The sequence below is a fragment of the Vulpes vulpes genome, unplaced genomic scaffold (assembly GCF_048418805.1).
Source record: "Vulpes vulpes isolate BD-2025 unplaced genomic scaffold, VulVul3 Bu000000691, whole genome shotgun sequence".
NCBI classification, from domain to species: Eukaryota; Metazoa; Chordata; class Mammalia; order Carnivora; family Canidae; genus Vulpes; species Vulpes vulpes.
The window spans coordinates 109269-135241 of record NW_027325696.1 but is presented as its reverse complement, the minus strand read 5'-3'; the positions used below and the strand labels follow the sequence as shown (position 1 = coordinate 135241).

Here is a 25973-nt window from a genome sequence, read left to right as displayed (position 1 = left end):
ATTCACCCCACTGATCTGAACTTGGGTTGAGGCCAACTTTCTGCCCTTTCTGCTACTGCACTAAGCTTTGTTTAGAAGAAATCACAAGTTGGCTGATTGTCTCACTTTAAATTCATGACAAATACCTGAAATGGGGACCGAGTCCTGCCACACAACCGGATTACTTTTCCTTGAGATGCTCAACTCTCTGAGACCATTTCAGAGTTCTTCGGTCTTGTCAAAGATCGCATCCTCCTCTCACCCCCAGTTCTTAGCTTACCTATATTGTTCACTGAAACAAACAAGGGACCAGAGACGGACTTACTCCAAGGGTAAGGAAGCTTGACGCTCAGGCCTCTCACGTGCATGTTGAGACAGATTGGCAGGGGAATATATTATAAAGACAACGGGTTAAGATTGCTCTGGTTTGCTACACATCCTTTCCGTCCATCGTACTTCCTTGGGTATAATGTGGCACGTCTGAAATCTGGCTTAGTTGGAGCTGAGTTGGGGATGCATCTAGTTTGGCTTTAGCACGATACGTTTATGTGTTTTGTAGTCACCTCTATGGCTCTCTTTCACTGACCACCGCTGGCCTTACAAACGCATGTTCCCTTCCTGTCCATATGGGCTCTAGATCACATCTCTTCCATTTCTTCTCGATTTGCAAGGATCCAGACGTGCAGTTCTCCCCTTTCTCACACACATCAATCTCTGTCTCTACTGGGCCACGCAAACATGCTTTAGTTTCTCTTATCATGAAAAAATACTGTTTTCATAGCCTCTCTAGCCTCTTCCAGCTACTTTCCCACTCATTGCTCTTCTTCACAGAGACACTTTAGAAAAAGTTTTGTCACTATTTGCCTTTGCTTCCTTATCTCCCATTCACCCTTCAAGGCACTCTGAAGTATCACTGAAAACTCATGTTCTTGTGAAAAATCATCATGACGTCTACCTTGGTGCTGGGGTCCCTAAAATACAGCTACATAAATCAGACTTAACACTTAGTTGCTAAAGTCAGAGAATATAGGACAAATAGCAAATCGGGAAGAGAAAACAATTTTATTTAATTAAGTAATTAATTAATTTTTAAAGATTATTTATTTATTTGAGAGAGAGAGAGAGAGAGAGAGAAGCAGGCTCCATGCTGGGAGCCCCACGTGGGACTCAATCCCAGGTCTCCAGGATCACACTCTGGGCTGAAGGCAGCACTAAACCACTAAGCCACTGGGGTTACCCAGAGAAAACAATTTTAAATATAGAGATAAAGAACTTATATTAAGGCCCTGTTGACTAAAGGAAATTTTATGGCTATAAGTATTTTCAAGGTAGAAAAAATTTGCAATTGCCAATGCAATTTCAAATTCTAGAATCTTTAAGTGATGTATGGATGTTCTTAATGCAAATTATAATTATAGTAAACTATATAATTTGTATGTTATACCTATTTTCTCTTTGTCTTATTAATGTTTGAAAGGTTGAAAATACATGCATACACTTTTGGTTACAACATATTCCATAATTGATACATTTTTTATGGGCTAATCTCTGAAAATACCTACAACAGCTTATTTATTTTTTTTGTACCAGGTACGTATCTTTCTAATATAGATAGTTCACTGAATGAAAAACAAATCTGAGTCACCATTTTTTATTTACCACCATCGGTCAATTCTCTGATATGGATTAATTTATAATAGCAGTGATAATTTTTTTGGAAGATCTATTTATTTGAGAGAGAGAGAGAGAACATGCATGCACTTGAGTGAGGGGAAGGGCAGAGTTAGAGAGAGATTGAATCTCAAATAGACTCCATGCTGAGCTTGATCTTATGGCCTTGAGATCACGACCTGAGCCAAAAACAAGTGTGGGATGTGACTGTGCCACCCTGGTGCTCCACAGTGAGAAATATTTTTAATAAAATTGCTAAGAAGTGCGTAAGAATCTATTACGGCATCAGTCTTATTTTCTGTAGATACTGGAAAACTTCTTTTTGTCTTGGTACTTCACGACATCATTACTGGATTTTACTTAAGTATAGTGGATGGTAGTTTATCTGGCAAAGGCCAAAGCTGAAATTTCTTTAAACCTTTAGTTTGATACTCACTATTGTAAGCTTCTGGAGCAGGTCTTGCATCGTTGAATCCTAACTCTTAGCAGTGTGCCTGTTGCAAAAATATACCGCCAATGACCCTTGAAGGTCATAAAGCTGTACTGCAGAACTCAAGTACCTTCTGAATCTAAGACTACTATTCAGAGTGTTTCAATGAAATTCAGAATTAAAATTCTTTGAAAATCAGTAATCAATGTCTAGCCTGTATGATAACTAGTTCTCCACAAACTGTAGAATGACCAATTACTTGAACAGAAAATAGCAAAGAAGTGGCTACTGTTCTGCTATAAATAGCAAGAGTTGCAGCAAATAAGAAACCGAACTGTCAAATGTGTGCACATTATCTTTTCTGCTTGAAAGTCAGTCAATGATAAGCCAGATAATTACGTTTAATGACAGTATCTTAAAGCTGTTCAGTGGAAGTGAAGAGCTCTATTAAAAATTGTAAATCTTGGGCAGCCTGGGTGACTCAGTGGTTTAGCGTCGCCTTCAGCCCAGGGTGTGATCCTGGAGACTGGGGATTGAGTCCCACATCGGGCTCCCTGCAGGGAGCCTGCTTCTCCCTCTGCCTGTGTCTCTGCCTCTCTCTCTCTCTCTCTCTGCGTCTCTCATGAATAAATAAAATCTTAAAAAAAATCCCCCCCAAATTGTAAATCTTTCCATAGGAAGACCATTTTGTTGGGTTTGGTAGCAAGAGTAGTTTTTTAGGCATTCCTTTGGGTGAGAAAGGAATGAAGACAAGACCCATTCACATTTGGGTTCCAAAGCCATTTTGTCTTCAATCTATAGCAGTTACAACATTCTAAACTGAGTCGTAACCATTAATCCTTACAACTTAGCCTAGTGGATGCTTAATAAATATTGGCTAAATGAATAAAGAAAGTGATTAGTATTATTGGTAGAAACCTTGACTCCTGCTGTGCTTTAATTTTCCCATTAGAGAAATGGAAACCCTTATATTTATCCTATTTTACTTCACTACATAGTAATGTTACGTAGGTCAATAAAATCTTGTGTGTTACACATCACGGGCTTTTAAGCTACACTTTTTTTTTTTTCTTAGAGGGAGACAGAGAGAGAGCAAGAGCACTGGCGAGGGGCAGAGAGAGAGGGAGACTCCCAAGCAGGCCCCAGGCTCAGCACAGAGCCCATCATGGGGCTCGATCTCACAACCCTGAGATCATGACCTGAGCCAAAATCAAGAGTCCAGATGCTTAACTGACTGAGCCACTCAGGCGCCCCTAAACTACATTTTGAGGACATATATATTTATAAACATTATTGGAGTTCTATGGGTTATTTTAAGTAGAATTTGAGTTATTAATATTGCATATTTTCATTTTATTAGTCCTTAATATGTCAGTGTCTATTTATTATTCCTGTATATGTCATCTTCTACTTTTATAATATTTTCTGATATTTACTCCCCATGTAATCTCAGTTAAGAATTAGATTAGAGCACAAAGAGTAGAAGTATTGCTGGATAATTATTATATTTTCTCCATATGCCACATAAACAATATAAACGGATAAAGAAAAGATAACATTTTACAATATCTATCCCTAAACCTGGTTACTGTCATACTTATTATCTAACTAATAATAATAATAATAATAAATGAAAGCTAATAATTTATGCTACCTCTCATTATTAGTTATTAAAACCTATACTATTTATTTATAAATGTTCTAACCTGCCACTTCTGAAGATTTAATAACTACTCACCAAGCCCTAACTTCACGGGCAGCCCCGTGTTATGGGACATAGGAGCATGTGCATGTGGGGTGGGGGAACTCAAAGAGTATTATAATCTCAGATTATATAATCTCAGACAAAATGTAGACATAGGTTAATGAGGAGAGACATAGGATCCTGAGCTACATACTGTGGTGAAAATGATAGGAGTACATAAAGCCCAGATAAAAACAAAACGAATTGAGGAAAGAGGAAAATATTAGTCCACTTGACCAAATACTTTATAAGAACTAGTGAGAAAATAAGGACAATTACCTGTTTAATCAGATTTTAACATTTCATTGTTTCCACACTTGCTTTAAAGCCCTTTAAAACTCTCAGCTTTATTTTTCCTGCACAAATTCTATCATGTGAACTACACATTAAATTATATATATTTTTATTAGTTTTATACAACAGTTGAATGAGCTGTTTGCCAGGGTATATTAAACTGTCAATACAGTTCCACATCAGCACACCCAAATTATTCTTATGGTACTGTGTTGATTCCTTTATTAACCCCCATTTGACGGCTAATTGCAACGATGTAATTTAGTAAAATTATAATATTTATTGGTGCAATCTACAAAGATCAAGACGATGTAATTTGAAATTACATGCTTGATTGTTTTGCTTGTCACTGTAAAAAATTGGTATGTTTTATTGGACAATTTTTTTTTTATATTACAAATGAGCAATGGGTTTTGAGGCTGTGGCTCAAAAGAACTTATATTGTATCAACTTTAAATGGGGTACTTCCTTATCTATGTGACCTTGCCCCATATTTATAATTCTAGAATTCCTTGCGAACTATCTTAACATACTCTTAACTTCCCTCCCTAGCCTGCCACTCACATTTTTGTGACTCTCTCTCAAACTATATTGCAGTCACCATGCACTCGTCGTGCTCCTTCCCGCTCCCTCTTCTACCTAAAGTGCTCCTCCTCCTTTCCTTTGCCAGGTTAATTTCTACTCACCCTTTAGATTTCAACTCAAGATCACTTCTTCAGGGAAGTCTTTGGCCAAATTCCATGATAGACTCCTGAACACTTGTGATGGCTGGAATTTTACCTTTGTGAGTGCACTTGATTACTATCAGTTTACCTCACTAGATGCATGAGGGCAGGGACTATCTTTGTTTTTCATTTTACTTTTGTATATGAGAGTTTGACAGAGCGATTAATAAATGTATTCACCCAAAAGATATCTATTGACGACTTAACACATATCAAGCACTGTGCTTGTGTGGGGGGATATAACAGAGAACAAAATAAAATCATATAGCTACATTCAGTCATCCAAGAGTTGTTGAATGAATAAAGGAATAAATGATAACTTGTTGAAACAAATGATTCCCTATCAACCTTTCTTGATATGGAAGGATCAATCTTTTAATATGTGTCGTATGCATGGTGCTTTACCATTAACATTTTGCATACAGTGCCTCGCAAGTAGTAGACTGCTAATGACCATTTTCCAGATTGGTGAATGGATTTATTTCTAAGCGGGTTAATTTTAGATGTGTAGCTGATGCTGGCTATGCTATAAGACCAAAGGAATATATTTTAACTCCAAATTTATTATCCATTTAGTAACAAGTGAATCTTTTCTTCATGAGTGAACAAGAATGCTTTTTTAAAAATTTTGGTTTATCATTATTATGGTTATTTAATATTCAAATTCACGCAAACAAGTCAATAAGGGATTTTGCTAAAAATGTGAATTCCAACCAACATAATATGAAAAAAAAAAAAGTTGTCCAGACTTCAACTTGTAACATATGCTTCAGGCTATTTTTTTCTTTTTCATATGGAGTTGTGAACAGATGCTTGGGCAGGTTAATTCTGTATTAAATCTTGTACTTCTGCACGTGCCATGAAGATGGATGCTTGCCAAGTCAGCCCTGTATCTCCCTTATTGGTCATTAATCACATCAAAACCACTTATTTTTGCTTTTATTAAATTAAAATGAAAATGAGAGTTCTGCTAACAAAGGTTTATTTTATAGAGTGGGGAGCTCCGCAGCCTCATCTTTCATTCCTCTGCCACAAGAACCTCTGCTCTCGTTAAAATAATCTAATTGCCAACCCTCAGCACGCTTGTGTTTCCTCACCTCCATCCATTCCTATGATCTTGTTAATCCCCTGGCTGGGATGCTCTCTTCCCTCCTGACCTGTCCAAGTCCAATTCATTCTTCAAAGCCCAGCAAATCTTGTGTCTTATGGAAAACTTTAAAAGATTACACCAGTCATCAGGAATCCCACTAACATACATCAATTCTACAGATTTAAGAATCTACTATGTTCAAATAGCTAGGCCACAGACAGGAGAAACACCCACATCAGATCAGGCCTTGCCCTTGTGGGCTATAGTTTAAGAGAGAAAAAAACATCAGCATTCATTTAACAAATACTTAATAACGGGTAACCATTTTCAGGTTTACTGCGAATAAGAATCATTTCGGGAATTTGATAAAATGTAGATTCCTAAGCTTTCCACGCAACCCATTGAATCAGAATTTCTAACAGTGTGATACAAATCTAAGTGTTTAAATTTTTAAGTGTTTATAGCCATTTGAGAGTCTTATTTAATATACACTGCTTATATACAGGGGTTACTGAGATGAATGCACAGATTCTCTGCCCTCAAGGAACTTACATCTTAGTTAGGGCAGGTGGTTAGTCACAATACAAATAATATATTTTGTGATGGCTATATTAAAAAAAAATTGAACAGGCTTGTGAAATGGTTTCAGGGACCACAGAGGATAGAGAGAGTCAGTAGTACTTGTATGCAACGAAAGCACAAGTTAGCCTCACTGGGTTCTGAGGGATTGAAAAGAAATCCTTTTATGGACAATATTCACCAAGCACTAGAGGTAGGAGAAGGGAAGGTTGTGTGCTGCGATCATGCACCTACCCAGACAGGGACACGTATAACATAAGAACGAAAGTAACGGGCGCAGCAGAGATCTCTTTATATGGAATCTACCGGAGGGGAAGATAATTTCCAGCTAGTAACATCAGCTTGTTCTCTATAGTTGACAGTATGTTTCTGGGTTTTCCTCTCTCTTATTTTCCCCTATGATAATTTGTTTTGTTTCTTAAATTCTACATATGAGTGAAATCATATGTATTTGTCCTTCTCCAACTGACTGACTTATTTCGCTTAGCAGAATACTCCCTAGCTCCTCATCCCAGTTGCCCGATTAAAGGCAATATACCTGCTTCTTTTCTCCTTTTACTCACCCCACCCCTTTTCTGCTAGTTCTTTATTTCTGGAATCCGACTTTTTGTTGCCCTTCATTTCTTCTGTCTTCATTTCTTAGTTCTGGCTTCATCATCTGTTTCCTAAACTATTACAATAATTTTCACTCATCCCTGTTTTTAATCTGTTCCTATTAAAGTTCTGGGTTCTAACAATTTCTGACACATAGCAGGTTATCGATAAAATATTAATTGAGTGATTAATTCATCCTGCATATTAGAGGTAAATTGTAAAATGTAGACTTTGAATATGTCACTTTCCTGCTCCACAATTTTTAGGCTATTTATCATTTATGAGCTGAATACTAGATGCTTAGCATGACATTCAAAGACTCCAATACTCTTGCTTCAGTTCATTTTTTAAATCTCAACTCCCTTTATCCTACAAAAGAATCGGTACTCCAGCCATATCTGACCACTTCATTCTAATCCTCCTCCTCTAACGTCTACTCTTCTGTAACTCCCACAAGCTAGCCTCTCTCTCCTACTTACCTTTCAAGTGCTTCCTCACCTTGAACCTGCCTTTCCTCCCAAAGTCACTCTTCAGTTCCCCTGTTTTATAATCCATCTCTCCATCTACCTTTTATTTGCTAATTGCGGTGCTATCATTTGCACTTTCAACATTTCTGAAAGGTAAATTTATGTTTTATTCATCTTTGTATTCTCAGTGCCTAAAGTGCCTGCATAAATACAGAGTAAATGTATGGTGAATGAATAAACAGTAAGCTGATTCAAATGTCAAAATGGGATTTATCTTCCATCTCCCCCCAAGTTCCCCTAAAATGACAAAACAGAAACAAAGCTGAAAACAAATGAAAGAGAAGAAATTGGTGCTGCAAGTAATGGAAAGGGTAAAAATAAGAAGCCTGAAACTTAGAGAATTCTGTAGAAAGTACAACGTAGATTCAATTATGTTTTTAAAAAATTCAGTGTGAATCACCTGTGACTTAGGACAAATCAAATGGGGTCCCGCTGGGAAGTCTGAATTGCTTGGTTTCTCTAATGAGATCCAAAAGTTTGTATAAATTAGTACTGCTTTTGAGAGGGAAAATTTGCAGTATCTATTAAAATGAATCACATATAACCAGTGATCCAGCAATTCTACCTCTAAGAAGTCATTCTCTGCAAATATTTGCATGTATATGTAAAAAGTCGCTCACTGCATTATTAAAATAGCAAAATAGTGAAAACAAGATAGATGTCCATCAATGGGTTATAGATTAAATAATGTGATGTCCACTATAAGAAACTTTATATAACTTTGAAAAGTATAAAAGATATACGATGCCCATTTTATGTTCTTCAGTGAAAAAAAATGCATGTGCACATGTACCTTTGCAAATGAATAGAAAAAGAAGTCGCACGACAGACATTAAACTGTGTTTACCTCTGGGGAGTGAGACTGGGAGGTTGCTGAGGAGGGTTTTTCTCTTTTTCCTTTTTATATACCACTGTATTAAAATCACTTTGGTAACTAAAAAGCAATATAAACAGTTTAACAATTTAAACAAAGAAAGTTTCCAGATATGAAATAGCAGGGGAAGGGAGCAAAATAGGCCATAGTCAGTCCATAAGGAACAATTGAAGGACTCCTAAATAGTCAGGGATTAGTACTTAGGGTTATTTCACTAGCTGGAACTGCTTATTAAAGATCTTCCCATTGGCTTCTGATATGAGCGATAGGGTCAGAGAGAGAAGGAGGCAGTATTTCGGCTAAATCCAGGCTGGCACAATCAAGACAGCAGCGAAATTCTGTAATGCATTTATCCTCATTGATAAGTCTTCCTCCACACCTTGCTGGCAAGTGCAGCTGTGGCCTCTAAGAATTCCCTGGCAATGGCCAGAAAAGATAGTGGGTTGAGAACTGCTCTGCAGACCTGGTAACTCAACTAGAATATCTCATAACAGGTGGCTGACTGCAGCATTACTTATCTAGACATGGGCAGCAAGCAGGCTTGGAATCGGACATTTGTCTTCTAAAGAAGGGTTGTCTTCTATCATCTATCTTTCTCGAGGGCCCCATATGACATCTTCCTGTTTGTCTACCTGCTTCCTCACATACCATTGCCAAATGTAGTACCCTGCTTGGAGGCCCAGGGAGAGTGAAGTAGGAAAAGGGAAGCAAAATTGTATAGGATAAATTATTTTATGGTAGAGGTGGCTCAGCTCTGTGTTTATCTCTTGGGGAAGCTATATGGCTAGCGTTGACCCTTGGCTGAGATAAGGGCACTGAACTAATTAATTATTTATAATGTGCTATTGAAAGTTTGAAACTCCCCTGGCAATACCCAGGGCTGATTTGTTTATTGGGGCTTATATCTGGCATCCCCAGTTAGGTAGCCTGGCTTGGCAATGTGTAAAGAAGAGCACAAAAACCACCATTGGAAACTTTTAGGGAGCTTTTTGAAACTAGGATTTATCATGTAAATTGTGGTGGTTTTATTTGGAGATGAAGCACATCCTTGTATGAATAAGAAGGATCTTGGGAAGCTGTACTTGGAAGGTTCTTGGTCCCCTGATGTTTGCCTACATTATCTTTCTACTGCTCTACTGTATCATTTGCTTTTATTGAAAGTCTTATGTGAGAACGCCCTGTGGAGACTTTCAAATCCTTCCAATTATCCAACATGTTGTAATCTTTGCAAAAACAATGAATACAACATAGCTGTATTAGTTTTTCAATGCTGCATAACAAGTAACTGAAAATTTAGCAGCTTATTAAACCAACATTCATTTATAAAAGTTCTCAGCTCTACAGGTCAGAAATCAGGGCATTGTGTGGTTGTGTTTCCTTGCTTAGGGACTCAAAAAGCTAAAATCATGGTATTGACTAGTCTGCATTATCATCTGGAGCATGGAATCCTCTTTCAAGCTTACGTAGATGTGGCAAGATTTAGTTCCTTCGGGTTGTAAGAGAAAGGTCCCAGTTTCCTTGCTTTCTGTCTGCTACTCCTCTGCTGGGGTCACTCCCAGGTCTCAGAAGCTATTACATTCCTTGAAATATGGCTTCTTCCATTGGCCCTCTCACACTTCTAATATCTTTAATTAAAAAGAGTCCATTCCCTTTTATAGTAGCCTTATTAGGTCAGATCCACTCAGAATAATCACTCTATTTAAGGTCAGCTGACTTGGAATTTTAATTACATAAGGCAAAGTCACTTCCTGGCACTACTTGTATTAGTGTTTGAATAACTGGGAGAAGACTTCTGTATTTCAATAGGTTCAGATCTTGGGGGTCATTTTAGACTTCTGCCTTTCATAATGGTCCCCAAATAATAATTGAACCTATTAATACCAACCACAGAATTGCATTTTGTGGAGCCAGAGAAGGTAGGTAGAAGGAGACTGTTGGGTATCAGATTCTTATTTTACTGGGGTGACTTTACTTTTATCTATTATATACAGTTATAGTCTGTATAAATTATTGCTATTATATTTTGTTCATACTCCTTTCTTTGGTAATCACATACAGTCTCGCGGTTCTAAATTGTATATAAATTGTATAAAAGTAGGGAGTTGTATAAGAAGTAAAAGTGTAGTTTTTGTATACAAATGAAATTAAGGGGTTATTAGTTTAAAATAGATTCTCATAATTCTAAGATGTTTTTGTAAGCTCATAAGAAAAACAAAGAACATATCTATAGTTCACACACACACACACACACACACACACACACACACACACAAAAGAAAGGAATAAAATATGCCACTACAAAAAAGTTAACAAAACACGAAGGAAGATCACAAGAGGAAAAAAACAAAAAAAGCTACAAAGGAGACACAAAAAAATTTTAAAAAGTGGTAATAGTAAGTCATTCCTGATCAATGATTACTTTAAATGTAAGTAGATTGAATTCCTCAATCAAAAGACACAGAGTCATGGCTTTTGAGTTTGTTTTTGTTTTGTTTTTTTGGCTGAATGGATATAAAAAACTAGACCCAACTATATGCTGTCTACATGAGACTCACTTTAAAGACACACAGGCTGGGAGTGAACGAGTGGGAGAAGATATTCCATGAAAATGGTAACCAAAAGAAAATAGGGGAAATCATATATATATCAGACAAAATTGACTTTGAATTAAATACTTTAAATCAAATACTTTAAATTAAATAGACATAGAAATAAGCTATATAATGATAAAAAGGTCATTCCACCAAGAAGGTATAATAACTATAAATATATATGCACCCAATATCAAAAAATCCAAATGTATGAAGAAAATATTGAACAAATTGAAGGCAGAGATAGATAGCAATATAATAATAGAGGATTTTAAAACCCCACTTTCACTAATGGATAGAACATCCAGACAGAAGATCAATAAGGAAACATAGGACTGAAACAACACTATAGACCAAATGGACCTAACAGGCATATACAAACATTTCACCCAATAGCAGCAGAACACACATTCTTCTCAAGAGCACATGAAACATTCTCCAGGATAGATGACCTGTTAGGTCATAAAACAAGTCTTAACTAATTTAGGAAGATTAAAATAATACCAGGTCTATGTGATGACCACATGGAATGAAACTAGAAATTGACAGGAAGTATACTAGAAAATTCAGAAATATGTGCAAGTTAAATAACATACTCCTGAATAACCAATGGGCCAAAGAAGAAATTAAAGGGAAATTAGAAAATATCTGGCGACAAACAAAAATGAAAGCATAACATATCAAAACGCATGGGATGCAGCAAAAGCAATTATTACAAGGGAATTTTATAGTGATAAATATCCATATTAAAAAACAAAGAAAGATCTCAAATGGATAACCTAACTTCACACAACAAAGAACTAGAAAAAAGAAAACAAACATAGCTTAAAGTTAGCAAAAAGAAAGAATAATAAAAATTAGAGAATTAAATGAAATAGAGAACAGCAAAATAATAGAAAAATCAATAAAACTAAAAGTAGTTTTTCTGAAAGGAAATGGACATCTGTTTGACGAGACTAAGAAAAAAAAAGAAACCTCAAATAAACAAACTATGAAATGAAAGGGGAGACATTACAACAGATGCTACAGAAATAAAAACAATTATAAGAGACTACTATGAATAGTTAAGCATCAGTAATTTGGACGTTTCCTAGAGAAATGGATAAATTCCTAAAAACATACAACCTACCAAGACTGAATTATGAAGATATAGAAAGCCTGAACAGACCAATAACAAATAAGGAGATTGAATCAGTAATCACAATCTCCCTACAAAGAAAATCCAGAGCCAGAGAGTTTCACTGGTTAATTCTACCAAATATGTATAGAAGAATTAAACCAATCCTTTTCAATCTCTTCAAAAGACTGAAGAAGAGGGCACATTCCAAACTCATTTATGAAACCAGCATTACTCTGATGCCAAAACTAGGTAAAATACATCACAAGAAAGGAAAACCAAGGCCACTAGCCCTGATGAACATAATTCAAAAAATCCTCAACAAAATACAAGCTAATTGAATTCAATAGCACGTTAAAAGAATGACACACTATAACCATGTGGGATTTATCCTGAAGATGCAGAATGTTTTAGCATATGAAAATCAATCAATGAGATATACCACTTTAGCATAACAAAGAATAAAATATCAAAATCATCTTAATAGATTCAGAAAAGGCATTGACAAAATTCAACATCCTATTATGATAAAAACACTCCACAAACTAGGAATAAAAAGAAACTGTCTCAACATAATAAAAGCCATATACGAAAAGCCCACACCTAACATTTTACTCAATGGTAAGACACTGAACCTTTTTTTAAAAATCTTTTTTCTTTTTTTTTAAGATTTTATTTATTTATTCATGAGAGACAGAGAGAGAGAGAGAGAGAGAGAGAGAGAGAGAGGCAGAGACACAGGCAGAGGGAGAAGCAGGCTCCATGCAGGGAGCCCAACATGGGACTCAATCCTGGGTCTCCAGAATCAGGCCCTGGGCTGAAGGCGGTGCTAAACCACTGCACCACCAGGGCTGCCCCAAAATGAACCTTTTCTTCTAAGATCATGACCACGGCAAGGATGCCTGCTCTCACCACTTCTATTTAACACAATACTGGAAATCTTAGAGCATATAGGCAAGAATAAGATATAAACAGTATTCAAATCAGAAAGGAAGAAGTAAAATTATCTGTTTTCAGATGACATGATTTAAATGTTATGAAACCTTGACTCCACCAAAAAATCTGTTACAACTAATAAACAAATTTGAAAAAGTTGTAGGTATAAAATTAACATTCAAAAAAAAAAATTGCAAGAGGCCTGGCTGGCTCAATCAGCACAGCATATGACTCTTGATCTTGGGGTCCAGAGTTCAAGTTGCACATTGGGCCTCGAACTTACTGTAAAAAAAATGAAACCCTTAAAAAAAAGAAGTTGCATTTCTTTAAACTATCAATAAAATATCTGAAAAGGAAATTAGGAAATTAATCCCACTTATAATAGGATCAAAATAATTAAAATACTTAGAAATAAACTTAACCAATGTGGTAAAATACTTCTATATTGAAAACTATAAAACAAGGATGAAGGAAATTGAAAAAGACATAAATAAATGGAAAGATATCTTATGTTCCTGGATAGCAAGATACAATATTTTTTAAATGTCCATACTAACCAAATTGATCTACAGATTCAATGCAATCACTCTCAAAATGCCAATGACATTTTTTACAGAAATATGGAGAGTAATCCTAAAATCTCCACAGAACCACAAAGGATCTTAAATAGCCAAGACAATCTTGAGAACAAAGAACAAAGCTGAATTCTCACAGTTCCCAATTTCAAAAAAATTATGAAGCTATAATAATTAAAACAGTAAAGGTATCAGTATAAAGAGAGACAATATAGACCAAGGGAACAGAAGAGAGAGCCCAGAAATAGGTCCACTCAAAAATGATCTAAAAACATTTAGCAATGCACAATATAGAAAGGATAGTCTCTTCAACAAAGGGTATTGGGAAAACTGCATATCTACCTGTAAAAGAGTACAACAGGACCTTTATCTTACACTATACACAAAAATCAACTCAAAATGAATTAGAGACTTAAATGTTAGCCCTGAATCAATAAAATTCCTAGAAGACAACATAGGAGAAAAACTTCATGAAACATGAGCCTCATGGCTCAGCACACAAAACCGTTTCATGAAACGGTTTTGGCAATGATTTCTTGGATATAATATCAAAAGCACAGACAACAAAAGCAGAAATAGACAAGAGAGAGTACATCAAATTAACTGCACAGCTAAGAAAACAATCAACAGAGTGAAAAGGCAACCTAATGAATGAGAATAAATATTCACAAATCACATATCTGATAAAGAATTACTATTCAAAATATAGAAGAACTCCTACAACCCAATTGGGAGAAAGGACCCAATTACTATATGTACAGAGAATTTGAATAGACATTTCTCCAAAGACATATAAATGTCCAGCAAGTGTATGAAAAGATGCTCAACATCACTAGTCATCAGGGAAATGCAAATAAACCCATAATGAGATCACTTCACATGTATTAGGATAGTCACTCTCAACAACAACAACAAAACCCTCAAATGTTGGTAAGAATGTGGAAAAAAACTAGAACTTTCATGCACTGTTGGTAGGAATGCAAAATGGTGAGGCTACTATGGAAAATCATATGGAAGTGCCTTAAAAAATTAAAAAATTGGATTGCCATATGATCCAGCAGTCCCACTTCTATGTATATATCAAAAAGAATCGAAATCTCTCAAAGATTTATTTGCAGTCCCATGTTCATTTCAGCTCTATTCCGAATGGGCAAATGTGGAAATAACCTCAATGTCTATTCTATGGATAGATAAATGAATAAAGAAAATTTGATATATATAATGAAACGTTGATATTTATTTATATATAATAACATATAAAATATATAATGAAATATTAATCCGTCTTATAAAAGGAAATTCTGTAACGTGTGACAATTCGGCCGAGCTTTGAGGACATTACGCCATGTGAAATAAGTCCGTCAGGGAAGTATGAATACTACATGATTGCACTTACACGAGGCATCTAAAGTATTCAAGCCCATGGAATCAGAAAGTAGAGTGGTGGTTTACAGGGGGAAGAGTACACAGGGAGCTGCTGTTCGCTGGTGTAAAGCTTCAGTTACGTAAGATGAAAAAGCTCTAGAGATCTGCGGCACAGCATTGTGCTTATAATTACCTATAAATATATAGTAAAATATAGTACTGTATACTTAAAAATGTGTTAAGAGGGTAGCTAACATTATGTGCTTTCCCCCCACAATTAAAACAAAAGAGAACTGAAAAAAAATAAACAACCACCTTGCATCTGGTGTAGTAATCTACTCAGAAGTAGAAATTTAATCTTTTAGTTGCTTAGGTCTTAATTCATGAAGTCGTTATTAAATACGATCCGTCTCTCATTCCTGACATCCAGTCTGTCAACAAATCCTGTTGCTTCTGCCTAGAGGCAGAAATACTTTTAAGTTAATGAGGTTCAAACTTTCAGGCCTCTTCTTGCACGAACTCCTCCTTCCCAGATCCTGGAAGGAAGCCTGGCCGTGTGTTCACATAGCTACGTTTTGTGCAATTTGCAAAATTAAGATTGTTTTCTTTTTTTAAGATTTTAAAAATGGAAACATAATTCACATACCATAAATTTCACCTTTTCAGGATATAAAGTTAAGTGGCTTTTTGTATGCTTACAAAGTTGTGTGACCATAACTATCTAATTCTAGATCATGTTCATCACCTCCCCCAAAACACCCCATAGTCACTCTCTCCACCCTAATACCCTGGGAACTACAAATCTACTTACTGTCACTGTGGACTTCTGTATTCTGGACATCCCAGATAGATGCAATCATACAATATATAGCCTTTTGTTTCTGGCTTCTTTCACATACCGTAGTGTTTTTAAGGTCCATCTATATCAGTCTTTCGTTCTTTTTTTTGTCAAATATTCTATTGTATGGGCAACTTATATCATGTATATCCATTTATTAGTTAATGGACATTTGGATTTTTTTCACCTTTTAGCTATTATGAATATGCTATTAATAAGGTCTTGTGTGGACATGTGCTTTAAATTTTCGGAGCGGGGGGTGGGTAGTGTCGTCAAGTGAATAATAGCTCCCTGTAGATGTGAACATCCTAAGCCCCAGAAACTGAGTATATGTCACCTTACATGGAAAAGGAGAAGAAAGGTACGATTAATTCAAAGATCTTGAGATGGAGAGGATGGATTATCCTGGGTTATATGAGTGGCCCAATGTAGTCACAAGTATACTTAGAAGGGGAAACTGGAAGATCAGAGAAGGCAAAAATGGAGATATGATGCCGAAGCAGAAGCTGAAATGGTGCAAGGAACATAGGTGGCTTCCAGAAGCTGGAAAAGGAGAGAAAATGGATATTTCTCTAGAACCTCCAGAAGAAACAGCCTTTCTGACACCTATAGAACTTTAAAATAATAAATTTGTGTTGTATTAAGCCACTCAATCTGTCATAATTTGTTAGAGTTCAACAATGGGAATCATATTTTGGAACTTGGAAGGGGGTCATTGCCATAATAAATAACTAAAAATGTAGAAGTGGCTTTGGAATTGGCCAGAGGACATAAACTGGAAAAATTCTGGCTATTAATTTGTGACAGAAAAAGCTGAGATTGTTTTGAATGCAGTATTCGTAGAAGTAAGGATGATAATGACTCTCTGCTAGGAAGACTCTGGAGGAAGTGAAAGAATGAAGCACGGTAAGGAAAATCTGTGTCATCTGAGACATTACCTAATCATCACGAAAGGATGCTGGTAGCAACACGACACTAAAAGCACTACTAGGTGGCAGCTCAGAAGGAAATGAAAAGCATATTATCGCGGAACACGGAAGAAAGGGGATCTTTGTTATATAGTAGCTGAACTGTGTCATACAGTTATGCGGAAAGCAGAACCTGCAAGAGGTAAACTTAGTATATACTGAAGACATTTCCAAGCAAAGTTTTATTTTGGTTTTTAAAAGATTTTATTTATTCATGAGACACAGAGAGAGAGGCAGAGACACAGGCAGAGGGAGAAGCAGGCTCCCTATGGGGAGCCTGATGTGGGACTCGATCCCAGACCTGGGATCTCGCCCTGGGCCGCAGACAGGCTCAACTGCTGAGCCACCCAGGCGTCTCTCCAAGCAAAGTTTTGAAGGTGTGTCCTGGTTTCTACTTGCTGATTACAGTGAAATGCAAGAAGAAACAGATACACTGAAAGAACTGCTAAGCAAAAAGAAACCAGGACTTGATGGGAAATTCTCATCCTATCCGGATTACCAAAAAAAAAAAAAAAAAAAAGAGGCTAAAATTAGGTGATTCATTGCCAGGAAAGTGTGTTCTAGAAAAAAATCCAGGGATGTGTCTGGGCAAACTTTTGTAAGTGCCTTATAAGTATTAAGAGGTCGGAGCACTCATCCATCCATCCATCCATCCATCCACCCACCCATCCATCCATCCATCCACCCATCCACCCATCCATCCACCCATCCATCCATCCATCCACCCATCCATCCATCCATCCATCCACCCACCCATCCACCCATCCATCCATCCATCCACCCATCCATCCATCCATCCATCCATCCACCCATCCACCCATCCATCCATCCATCCACCCATCCACCCATCCATCCATCCATCCATCCACCCATCCATCCATCCACCCATCCATCCATCCATCCATCCATCCATCCATCCATCCATCCACACAGCGCCTTCTGAAGAAACTAGTTAGGTGTCTCATGGAACCTGCCAGACATCTTAGAAGAAGCCAGCAATAGAGGTGGGATTATCCAAGGAAGATGTGTAAAGGAACTTCTTGTTCAGTGAAGAAATCATCAGGATAGATAAGGGAGACCCACAAGTTTCTTAAGATTGTTGCATCAGCAGAAATACTGCCAGCAGGGGCTGACAGGGACAGAGAGAGGACACGATGAGGGAAGACGGTGAGACTCCCCAAATTCTAGAGGTAGGCAGCAGGTGATTCAACCTACCTGACTGCAAAAACTCGTGTATGTGACTCACTCAGCATGTGGAGTTTGAGCCACGGAGGTTAGTCCCAGGCTTTGAGACCTAATGGAGTTTTCTTGGTTGGATTCTGAAACGGTTCCTGAGTGTAGGACCCTCTCGGACTCCTATCCGCCACTCCGTCCCCTTTTGTACGGGAATGTCTGTAGCCGTTAGCCCATGCCTATCCCACAATTGTATTTTGGAAGCAGATGAACTGTTTTCTAGTTTCACGGGTCTACAGATGGAGAGGAGCTTTGTTCCAGGATGGATTATGCCCAGAACTCTTTCCATGCCTAATTTAGATGCTTTAGATGATGAAATTTGGGACTTCCAAGCTGATGAGCTCTAGATGAGTTTTGTACTCGAGTCAAAGTTTTAATGGATGGGACTTCCGGGGACCTTGCGCCGGGGCAGGTGCATTTTCATGTAAGTCACACATAAATCTTTGGGAGCAGAGGCCAGGCCGTGGAGCCTGAGTAGCGGACTTCCAAGGATGCCCATGCCCTGATCCCCAGAACCTGTGAATGTGCGACCTTACTTGGTAAAAGAGAATTTGCTGATACCATAAGGATCTCGAGACAAAGAGCTTATCCTGGATTATTTGAGTGACCCCAATGTAACCACAAAGGCTCCTATAAGAGGGAGGCAGGAGGGTCAGAGAAGAGAGAAAGTAATGTAGTAACAGAGAAGTCAGAGCCGGAGATGTGCCGTCTGATACGGAGAATGAAGTGAAGCGAGAAAGGGACCACTCGTGGAACGGACACGGGCAGCCTCTAGAAGGTGGAAAAGGCAAGGCACAAATTCTCCCATGAAACCTCTGAAGGGAACAAAGCCATGATGAAATGCGAACTGTAAGACCTCCGACCTCCAGAACCATAAGATAATACGTTTGTATTGTTCGAAGTCCCAAAGGCTGTAGTCACTTGTTAGGATTCTGCGGTAGGGAAGGGACGCAGGTACATGCCTTGTCCTGGAATGTCGGGCTAAAAGTAAACTATTTTAATTGTGATTTCCATCCTGACTTGTCCTATGTTGTGGTTTCCCTCAGGTCAGGTAGTGATGGAATGGCCAGCGGCATTTAGGGGGCTGGACGCAAGTCGTTGCGTGGCCATGGAGGTTTAGTGGGATATATTTATAAGATTTGCGATCCTGTTTGCACTTCTAGTTATACTCCTGCTCTTGTGCAAACTGCCTTGGGCATCAGGACATGTGAGTGTGGGGCCAGAGGACACACTGAACACGAACATCCCCTTTGGTTCCCAGCACCCTAAGTACGCCGGTGGAGGAGGAGAAAGAGCCTTGAGATGTATGGAGCCAGAGGTCGGCCCAAATTTGGCAGCAATCCTAAAATTTTACAAGGCATATCAGTGAGAAATCATAAAGCTGAAATCAATGTTTCGAACTATCAGTGATAAAAATCAGAGTAAAGATTGGATTATTTTTCTATTATCTTCATAGAAACTGGTATTGTAAAATATATGTCACATGAAGACTGTCAGAGAGCATGAAGCCAAAACATAGGGGGAAAAGAGCGTTATAGAGGTGTGCTTGTATGCTACTTTCCTGGAATTAATGGTATTTATGGCATTTGTTAGCTTTTCAAAATGCATTTTAGTAACTTCAGTTTATAACTCAAAATTGATAGTTTCTTCTTCCGTCTTCGGTAAGCATTCGCTTTGGTGATCAATTGCGAGTTCCTAATTTTTGTTATTACTTATTGAAAGACGGTATCTCCAGTTTACAAATTCAGGTCCTAACTTCCGGCCACTCCTTTCAGATTTACCCAGAAATCAACTCCTCACCACCTCCGCTGCTCCGACCTCAATCTAGGACACTTTTATTTCCTGCCTATGTTATTGCAATCACTTTCTGACGGGTCTCTTTGACTTCACGTACCCCACTTCCCACTTCTTCTCAACACCCCAGTCAAAGTGACCCGGGGAACGTAAGGTAATGTAATAGAAGGTAACGTAACTTGCTCTGTATGTAACGCAATGGGACGTAACACAACTTCACATGTCAGGCCACAAGTTCTACTTGTTCAAAACCTTCCAAATGGCCCCCATTTTACTTAGAAGAAGATGCAGAACCCTTACAATTCCTCACAGGATCCTATCTACCCACCTCCCTGCCCCGTCAAACGAATGCATCCCCTCCTTACTCCACCGTGTTAGCCTCCTTGCTGTTCACACGTCACTCTTGCTCTCATGTCAGGTGCTGGGATTCCCATCTCCTCTGTCTAGAACTAACCGCCACCCAGATACTTGCATGGTTCACTCCCTCAGCTACTTCAGGTTTTTACTAAAATGTCACCTTCTGAGTGAAGCTTCCCCAGCTGCCCTAATTAATTACATCTTCCATCAACACACAACTCTATCCAGCCCCCTTTATAGTTCTCCTTGACGTTTGCATCGCCTTTTAGTTTTGGTTTATCGTGAAACCTGAAACCAAATGCATTTTTTTTTTCTATTAATCCAATTTAAGATAATATGTCTAAATATTACTATTTCAGCACATAAGGGAGGTGGATGTCAATTTTATTTTGATTATTTTAAATAGAGTTTTCTGTTATTTGGGGGGTGACGTACAATCCCTATTCACAGCTCAAGAATATGCTCTTGGGTTTGCTCCATGACTATATAATACGTCTATTTCCTTTGTAGAGCCCAGAGTATAAATGTATATACTTTTACTTACTGTTGTTTATCCTGGTACAATTAGGGAATACTTCTTTTTCCTTTAATGTCTCTGGTAGAAACTGTTGACAGAAACCCCAGGACACCTGACTACATGGAGATACATGCCATTCTTAGAAAAATCTACTTCTGGAAAGGCAAACAGAGCTAATTGATTTCATTCCTGGTACCTCGTCATGACGTTGCAGTCATGAGAAATGGCAATGAGGGAAAAGCTGCTGCCTCTGGAAGCAGGCAAAGAAGACTTATTTTATTTCTGGGGAAGGGAAAGTTCGAAAGCAAAAAATTAGTTTCCTTATTTGCATGTGTGACCTTGGAGTCTGCGAATTAAAGGCCTAGGTCAACGGATGCGGTATTTGTAAAAATGGAGGCCCCAATCTGATTGTCATCTGAAAAAAAAGCCTCCACAATCATTTTCGGTGAGAAAATACATTTCAATTGAATGATTCATCAAGATTTCCTTTCAAATTCCAGAGTTAGTGGCGATACAGTTTTATTTACTTATTGATCACAGTGGCAAATTGTGTCCTTCAGAGTTTCAAAGGGAAACTCGTTTGGAAGTTTGTCTCAAAGTGAATTGAAATTGATTCCTCAAAGGATATCTAATTGTGGAATGACTGCTTTTCAGGGAAACTAAAAGTATTTCCTCAACCTCTATTATTGTTTAGTTTGAATTAAAAATCTCCAATTTATATAGGCACGATGCTGATGATGAGAACTGACTGTTCACTTTAAAATCAAATGATTCATTCACTCGCTCCAAAACATTTATCAAGTGCCAGTTGGGGACACGGTGCTCTCTGTCAGTGCAGGGAAAGCAGTCCGGAGGAAATGACGCCAAAATTGAGTCCGCAAAAGCAAACATTAGTTTTATTTTATTTATTTATTTATTATCATTATATTCTTACACCTGTTTTATTTTGAACGCGTAAGCTCTTGCCTTTCGGCAGGGGGCCTACGTCTCTCTGGCCTACTTTGCAATTCTGAGGCTAATGCCATTTCTGTTTTGACAGGCAGCTCAGTGTCAGGCCCTGACAACTGGGGGGACTGGAGACAGACTGGGAGGCTGGAGGCCGGAGGTGGGGCTTGCTCCTTCTATTTCATCCCTGGTCATGTCAGCATCCCAACAGCAACGCTCCCTTGGGGTGACACTCAGCGTCAGCAACAGCAGCAGAGCTCAGGTGGTGGTTTTTCCACATAACCCAGAAGCAGCCTCATCACGGTCCCTCAGAGACACCAGCACCAGCCTCTACGGGGCTGAGTCCCCTACACGACCCCCTGCCATTTATTCCCTACCCTGAAGGTGCCAGCCGCTTCCTACAGTTTTCACCTCTGTGATCCCTCAGTGTCCCTGTCCCCCTTCTGTCCTTTCGGTTTTCTGGCACATGCGTAACTGTTCTTTTCCTTAAATTCCCTTTGTTAAACAACTGATGTAGTTTCCACCTCCTGACCGGGCCTGGATTGATACAGAAATTGATGTGTCTCTAATAATTAAAAAAAAAAAAAGTTTCATTTCTCATGTTTCTCTTGGTATATGAATAACCTTTGGAAATGCCTGTGGTGCATATTTACAATCAACGTCCTCAGTGATTTTACAAACGCAGGAAATGGAGGAGTTAATAATTAGGATGTCTCAAGTATTTTCCTTAAGAACAGGTGGCCAGTTATGACTGCAAATTGTGTTTTCCTGTTTTGTTCTTTTTAATAAGCTTTATCTGAAAAACACTTGACAAAACTTGATGAGTAGGTAGGGAAACCTATGCTGTAATTACTTATGAAGGAAATTGTTAGATATGCAAATACAGCGCTTGCCTCAGATATACACGCATCCTAGGTAATTAAAAAGGAGCACAGCTTGGGCTTACCAGGTAGGTGAAGCCACTGGCAGCTATGCTTTTATTTATTTACTTTTTTATTTATTTTTTTCAGCTATGCTTTTAGTAGAATGAATTTAATTTAACTCTAATCAATTTAAATTACAAGTTAAACTATTAGCTGAAGTACTTGATTATTTCAAATGTCTATGAAAAAACATTAGTATGATTTATGTAGCCCAAATAAATATTCCATTGTAGGATCCAAGGGCAGGTAGTCCAAAATGTACCACTTTGACGAATTGATTATTTTGAACTAAAACTTACTTGAGTGTAGGAACACTCTGACTCCTTTTTGTCTCTAGAAACCAGGAAATAACTCTCCACGTGAAAGGTACTTTCCTTGTACCAGAAGGTAGAGACATTCTTACTAGCAGAGAGGGAATTCAGAGCCATGGAAGCTGTATAAACAGAGCTTATATTTTACTAATTTGCAACTTCAGCCCAGTCCAAAGTCTGTTTAGAATTCCTTACTGAAACCTCCAAACATAAATTTTCTTTGTCTTGTCAATTTCATACAGATTTATTGTCTTTTTGTCTAAAAAGTGTTAAAACTGCCTGCCTTGGTCATTTCTTGGGTCTTAATTTCATTACTGGAACGCTGTACACAGTCAATTAAACTTTTTGTTCCCCCTCCTGTTAATCTGTCTGCTGTCAAATTAATTCTTAGACCAGCGGGAAGAATCTTGAAGGCTAGAGTAAAACCTTTCCGTTCCAACACTATACAACTATTGGCATTTCTTCTCAGCATCTCCATTCTTTATCTATCTGAGATTTTTATTTACCCTACAAATAAAGTGAGAAAAATCAATAAAAGTTATTCAGTTTGAATATTGAGATTAGAAATTCTTGCTTATGGTGATCTGCAGCCTTCCTAAGCTTTCAAAATGGTGATTTTCAGAGTGCAGAATATTTTCTAAGCTTTTCTAAAGAGAAGATTTATGGAATATCAGTCGTCTAATATAGTTTATGGACTGCTGAATTTATGAAATGTTTTTATAAAGACTGCTTGACATATTTTCTCAAATATTAGATAGTTAAAATGATACTACTCATTTCCTGATGAATTCCTTGGACTTTAAATACATTGAATCTTTGCATCATCTTTTAAAAAACTAAATGACTTTTTCATCACACACAAAATATATTTTTATTCTTTAAATATTTTTGTTACTATAGTTTAGGTATTTGCTTTTTAAAATTCATGTTTTGTTCTTTAAACCAGAATCAGTGGCCTATGCTTTAGAAACGTCTCTGTCAGTAACTGGTACATTAAATAGTTCAAAGAGCTGACAATACTCTTAAAATGATCTATCATATCTCAAATTCTGGAGAATTAATCTTGGATAGTTTTAGGTAGAGAGGCAGAAATAATTTCTTTATGGAGATGAAATAAACATTTAAAAAATTACCCCTACTTGGTTACTTTTTCAAAAAAGACCTCACAAAATAATTATTAAATAGCATTTTAATATCACTTATGATATCATACTCATATTCATAGTTAGTCCAAACTCCATAAGACGATACAGAATATATAGATAAAAGGAAACATTTGAGGAGATAAGGCCTGATAATTTTCTAAAAATTAATGAAAAACATAAACCCACAGAGAAAGCACACAGGAATAATGTATAAAAACCAAACACATGAGCAAAGATTTTTAAAACTCCCAGGGAAGATTGAACTGAATGCAGTTTATAAAGAAGGTGAGGATCATCAGCATATCATGATTATGTTGGATTTATTTCAGACACGCGAAAGTCATTTTACATTTGAAATCTTCTATGTAAACAAAATTAAAAGGCAACCTACTGAATTGGAGAAGATATTTGCAAATGACATATTCAATAAAGGGTTATATCCAAAGAATTTAAAGAACTGATGCAACTCAACACCCAGAAAACAAATAATCCAATTATAAAATGGGCAGAGGATCTGAATAGACATTTCTCCAAAGAAGACATACAAATGGCCAAGAGACTCATGAGAAGATGCTCAACATCACTCATCATCAGAGAAATGAGAAATGTGAATCAAAACCACTATGAGGTATCACTTCACACCTGTCAGAATGGCTAAACTCAAAAACACAAGAAACAAGTGTTGGTGAGGATGTGGAGAAAAAGGAACCCTCTTGCACCGTTGATGGGAATACATACACACTGGTGCAGCCACTCTGGAAAAATATGGAGGTTCTTCCAAAAGTTAAAAATAGAGCTACCCTATGATCCAGCAATCACACTACCAGGTATTTACCCCCCAAACACAAAACCACTAATTCAACAGTCATACTACTAGATATTTATCCAAAACCCACAAATACACTAATTTATGTACTTGCACCTCTATATTTATTTCAGCATTATGCACAATAGTCAAGTTATGGAAGCAGCCCAAGTGTCTATTGATAGATGAATGGATAAAGAAGATATATATATATATAGCATATAATATATATATATATATATATATTCTCTCTCGTGCGCGCACGTGCTATTAATTATTCAGATAAATAAGTAAATTCCATTTATTTACAAGAATGATATGAGGATACATGGAGAAAAAATTAAAGTTTAGCAAAAAATAATAATAAAATAAACTACTGCACATTGGAAAAATAATGCCCCCAACATTCCAGCATCAAAGTCCATAGGGGCAAGACATTTAACCTCTCGAGGTCTCAATTTCCTTGGCTGTGAAAGAAAATAGTAATAAATCTACTATGTAAGGATTTAATATAATAATGGATATAAAGCACTTTAATATAGTGCTGGACAGCTTATGCTCTAAGCTCATCTTATGCATCCTAACCTCGACATAAAGGCTAATTCTCCATAAATGTTTATTGGCTGTCTGTACTGCTAATTTCTACTGTAAGTATTCTTTGTTTCAAAAATTTTCTTATACAGCTTGGTTAGCTTTCATTTCCTGTAGAAAACAAAATAACTGCAAGCGAAACACACACACTCAAACCCTCCTTAAGGAATCGCTGAGTTAGAGAAAAGCCACATAGATGATGTTTAGAAAAGATCATATTTAGTATATTCTTTTGACTAAAAAGGTAAAATGTACAATATTATATTTTTTAGGTGCTATTTAGTATTTTCCAGTTAAATCTAGTAGCAACCAGTCATTGTGAGCTTCATTAAAGTGATGCCACGTAGATAAAGTACTGAATTATGTACAGTACTTGTGTACTGTACCCATGAAATGGGATCAGCAAGTAACAGGAAACTAAAGCCATGAATTTTCTATTTGTCTTCAGAAATACG

General features: G+C 37.3%; 1 protein-coding gene across 1 annotated transcript in view; it reads right to left on the bottom strand.

The window, feature by feature from the left end:
* LOC112912909 (leucine-rich repeat-containing protein 7-like) overlaps nucleotides 1-23455 on the bottom strand; it is a gene marked incomplete at its 3' end in the record, with an annotated part of 122052 nt that extends 98597 nt beyond the window's left edge. The window contains 6 exon segments of the mRNA XM_072745170.1: nucleotides 8481-8567; nucleotides 15179-15284; nucleotides 19300-19472; nucleotides 22121-22308; nucleotides 22966-23099; nucleotides 23293-23455. Coding sequence (XP_072601271.1) covers nucleotides 8481-8567; nucleotides 15179-15284; nucleotides 19300-19472; nucleotides 22121-22308; nucleotides 22966-23099; nucleotides 23293-23455 — 851 coding nt within the window.
* Between the last annotated feature and the right edge of the window lie 2518 nt (nucleotides 23456-25973).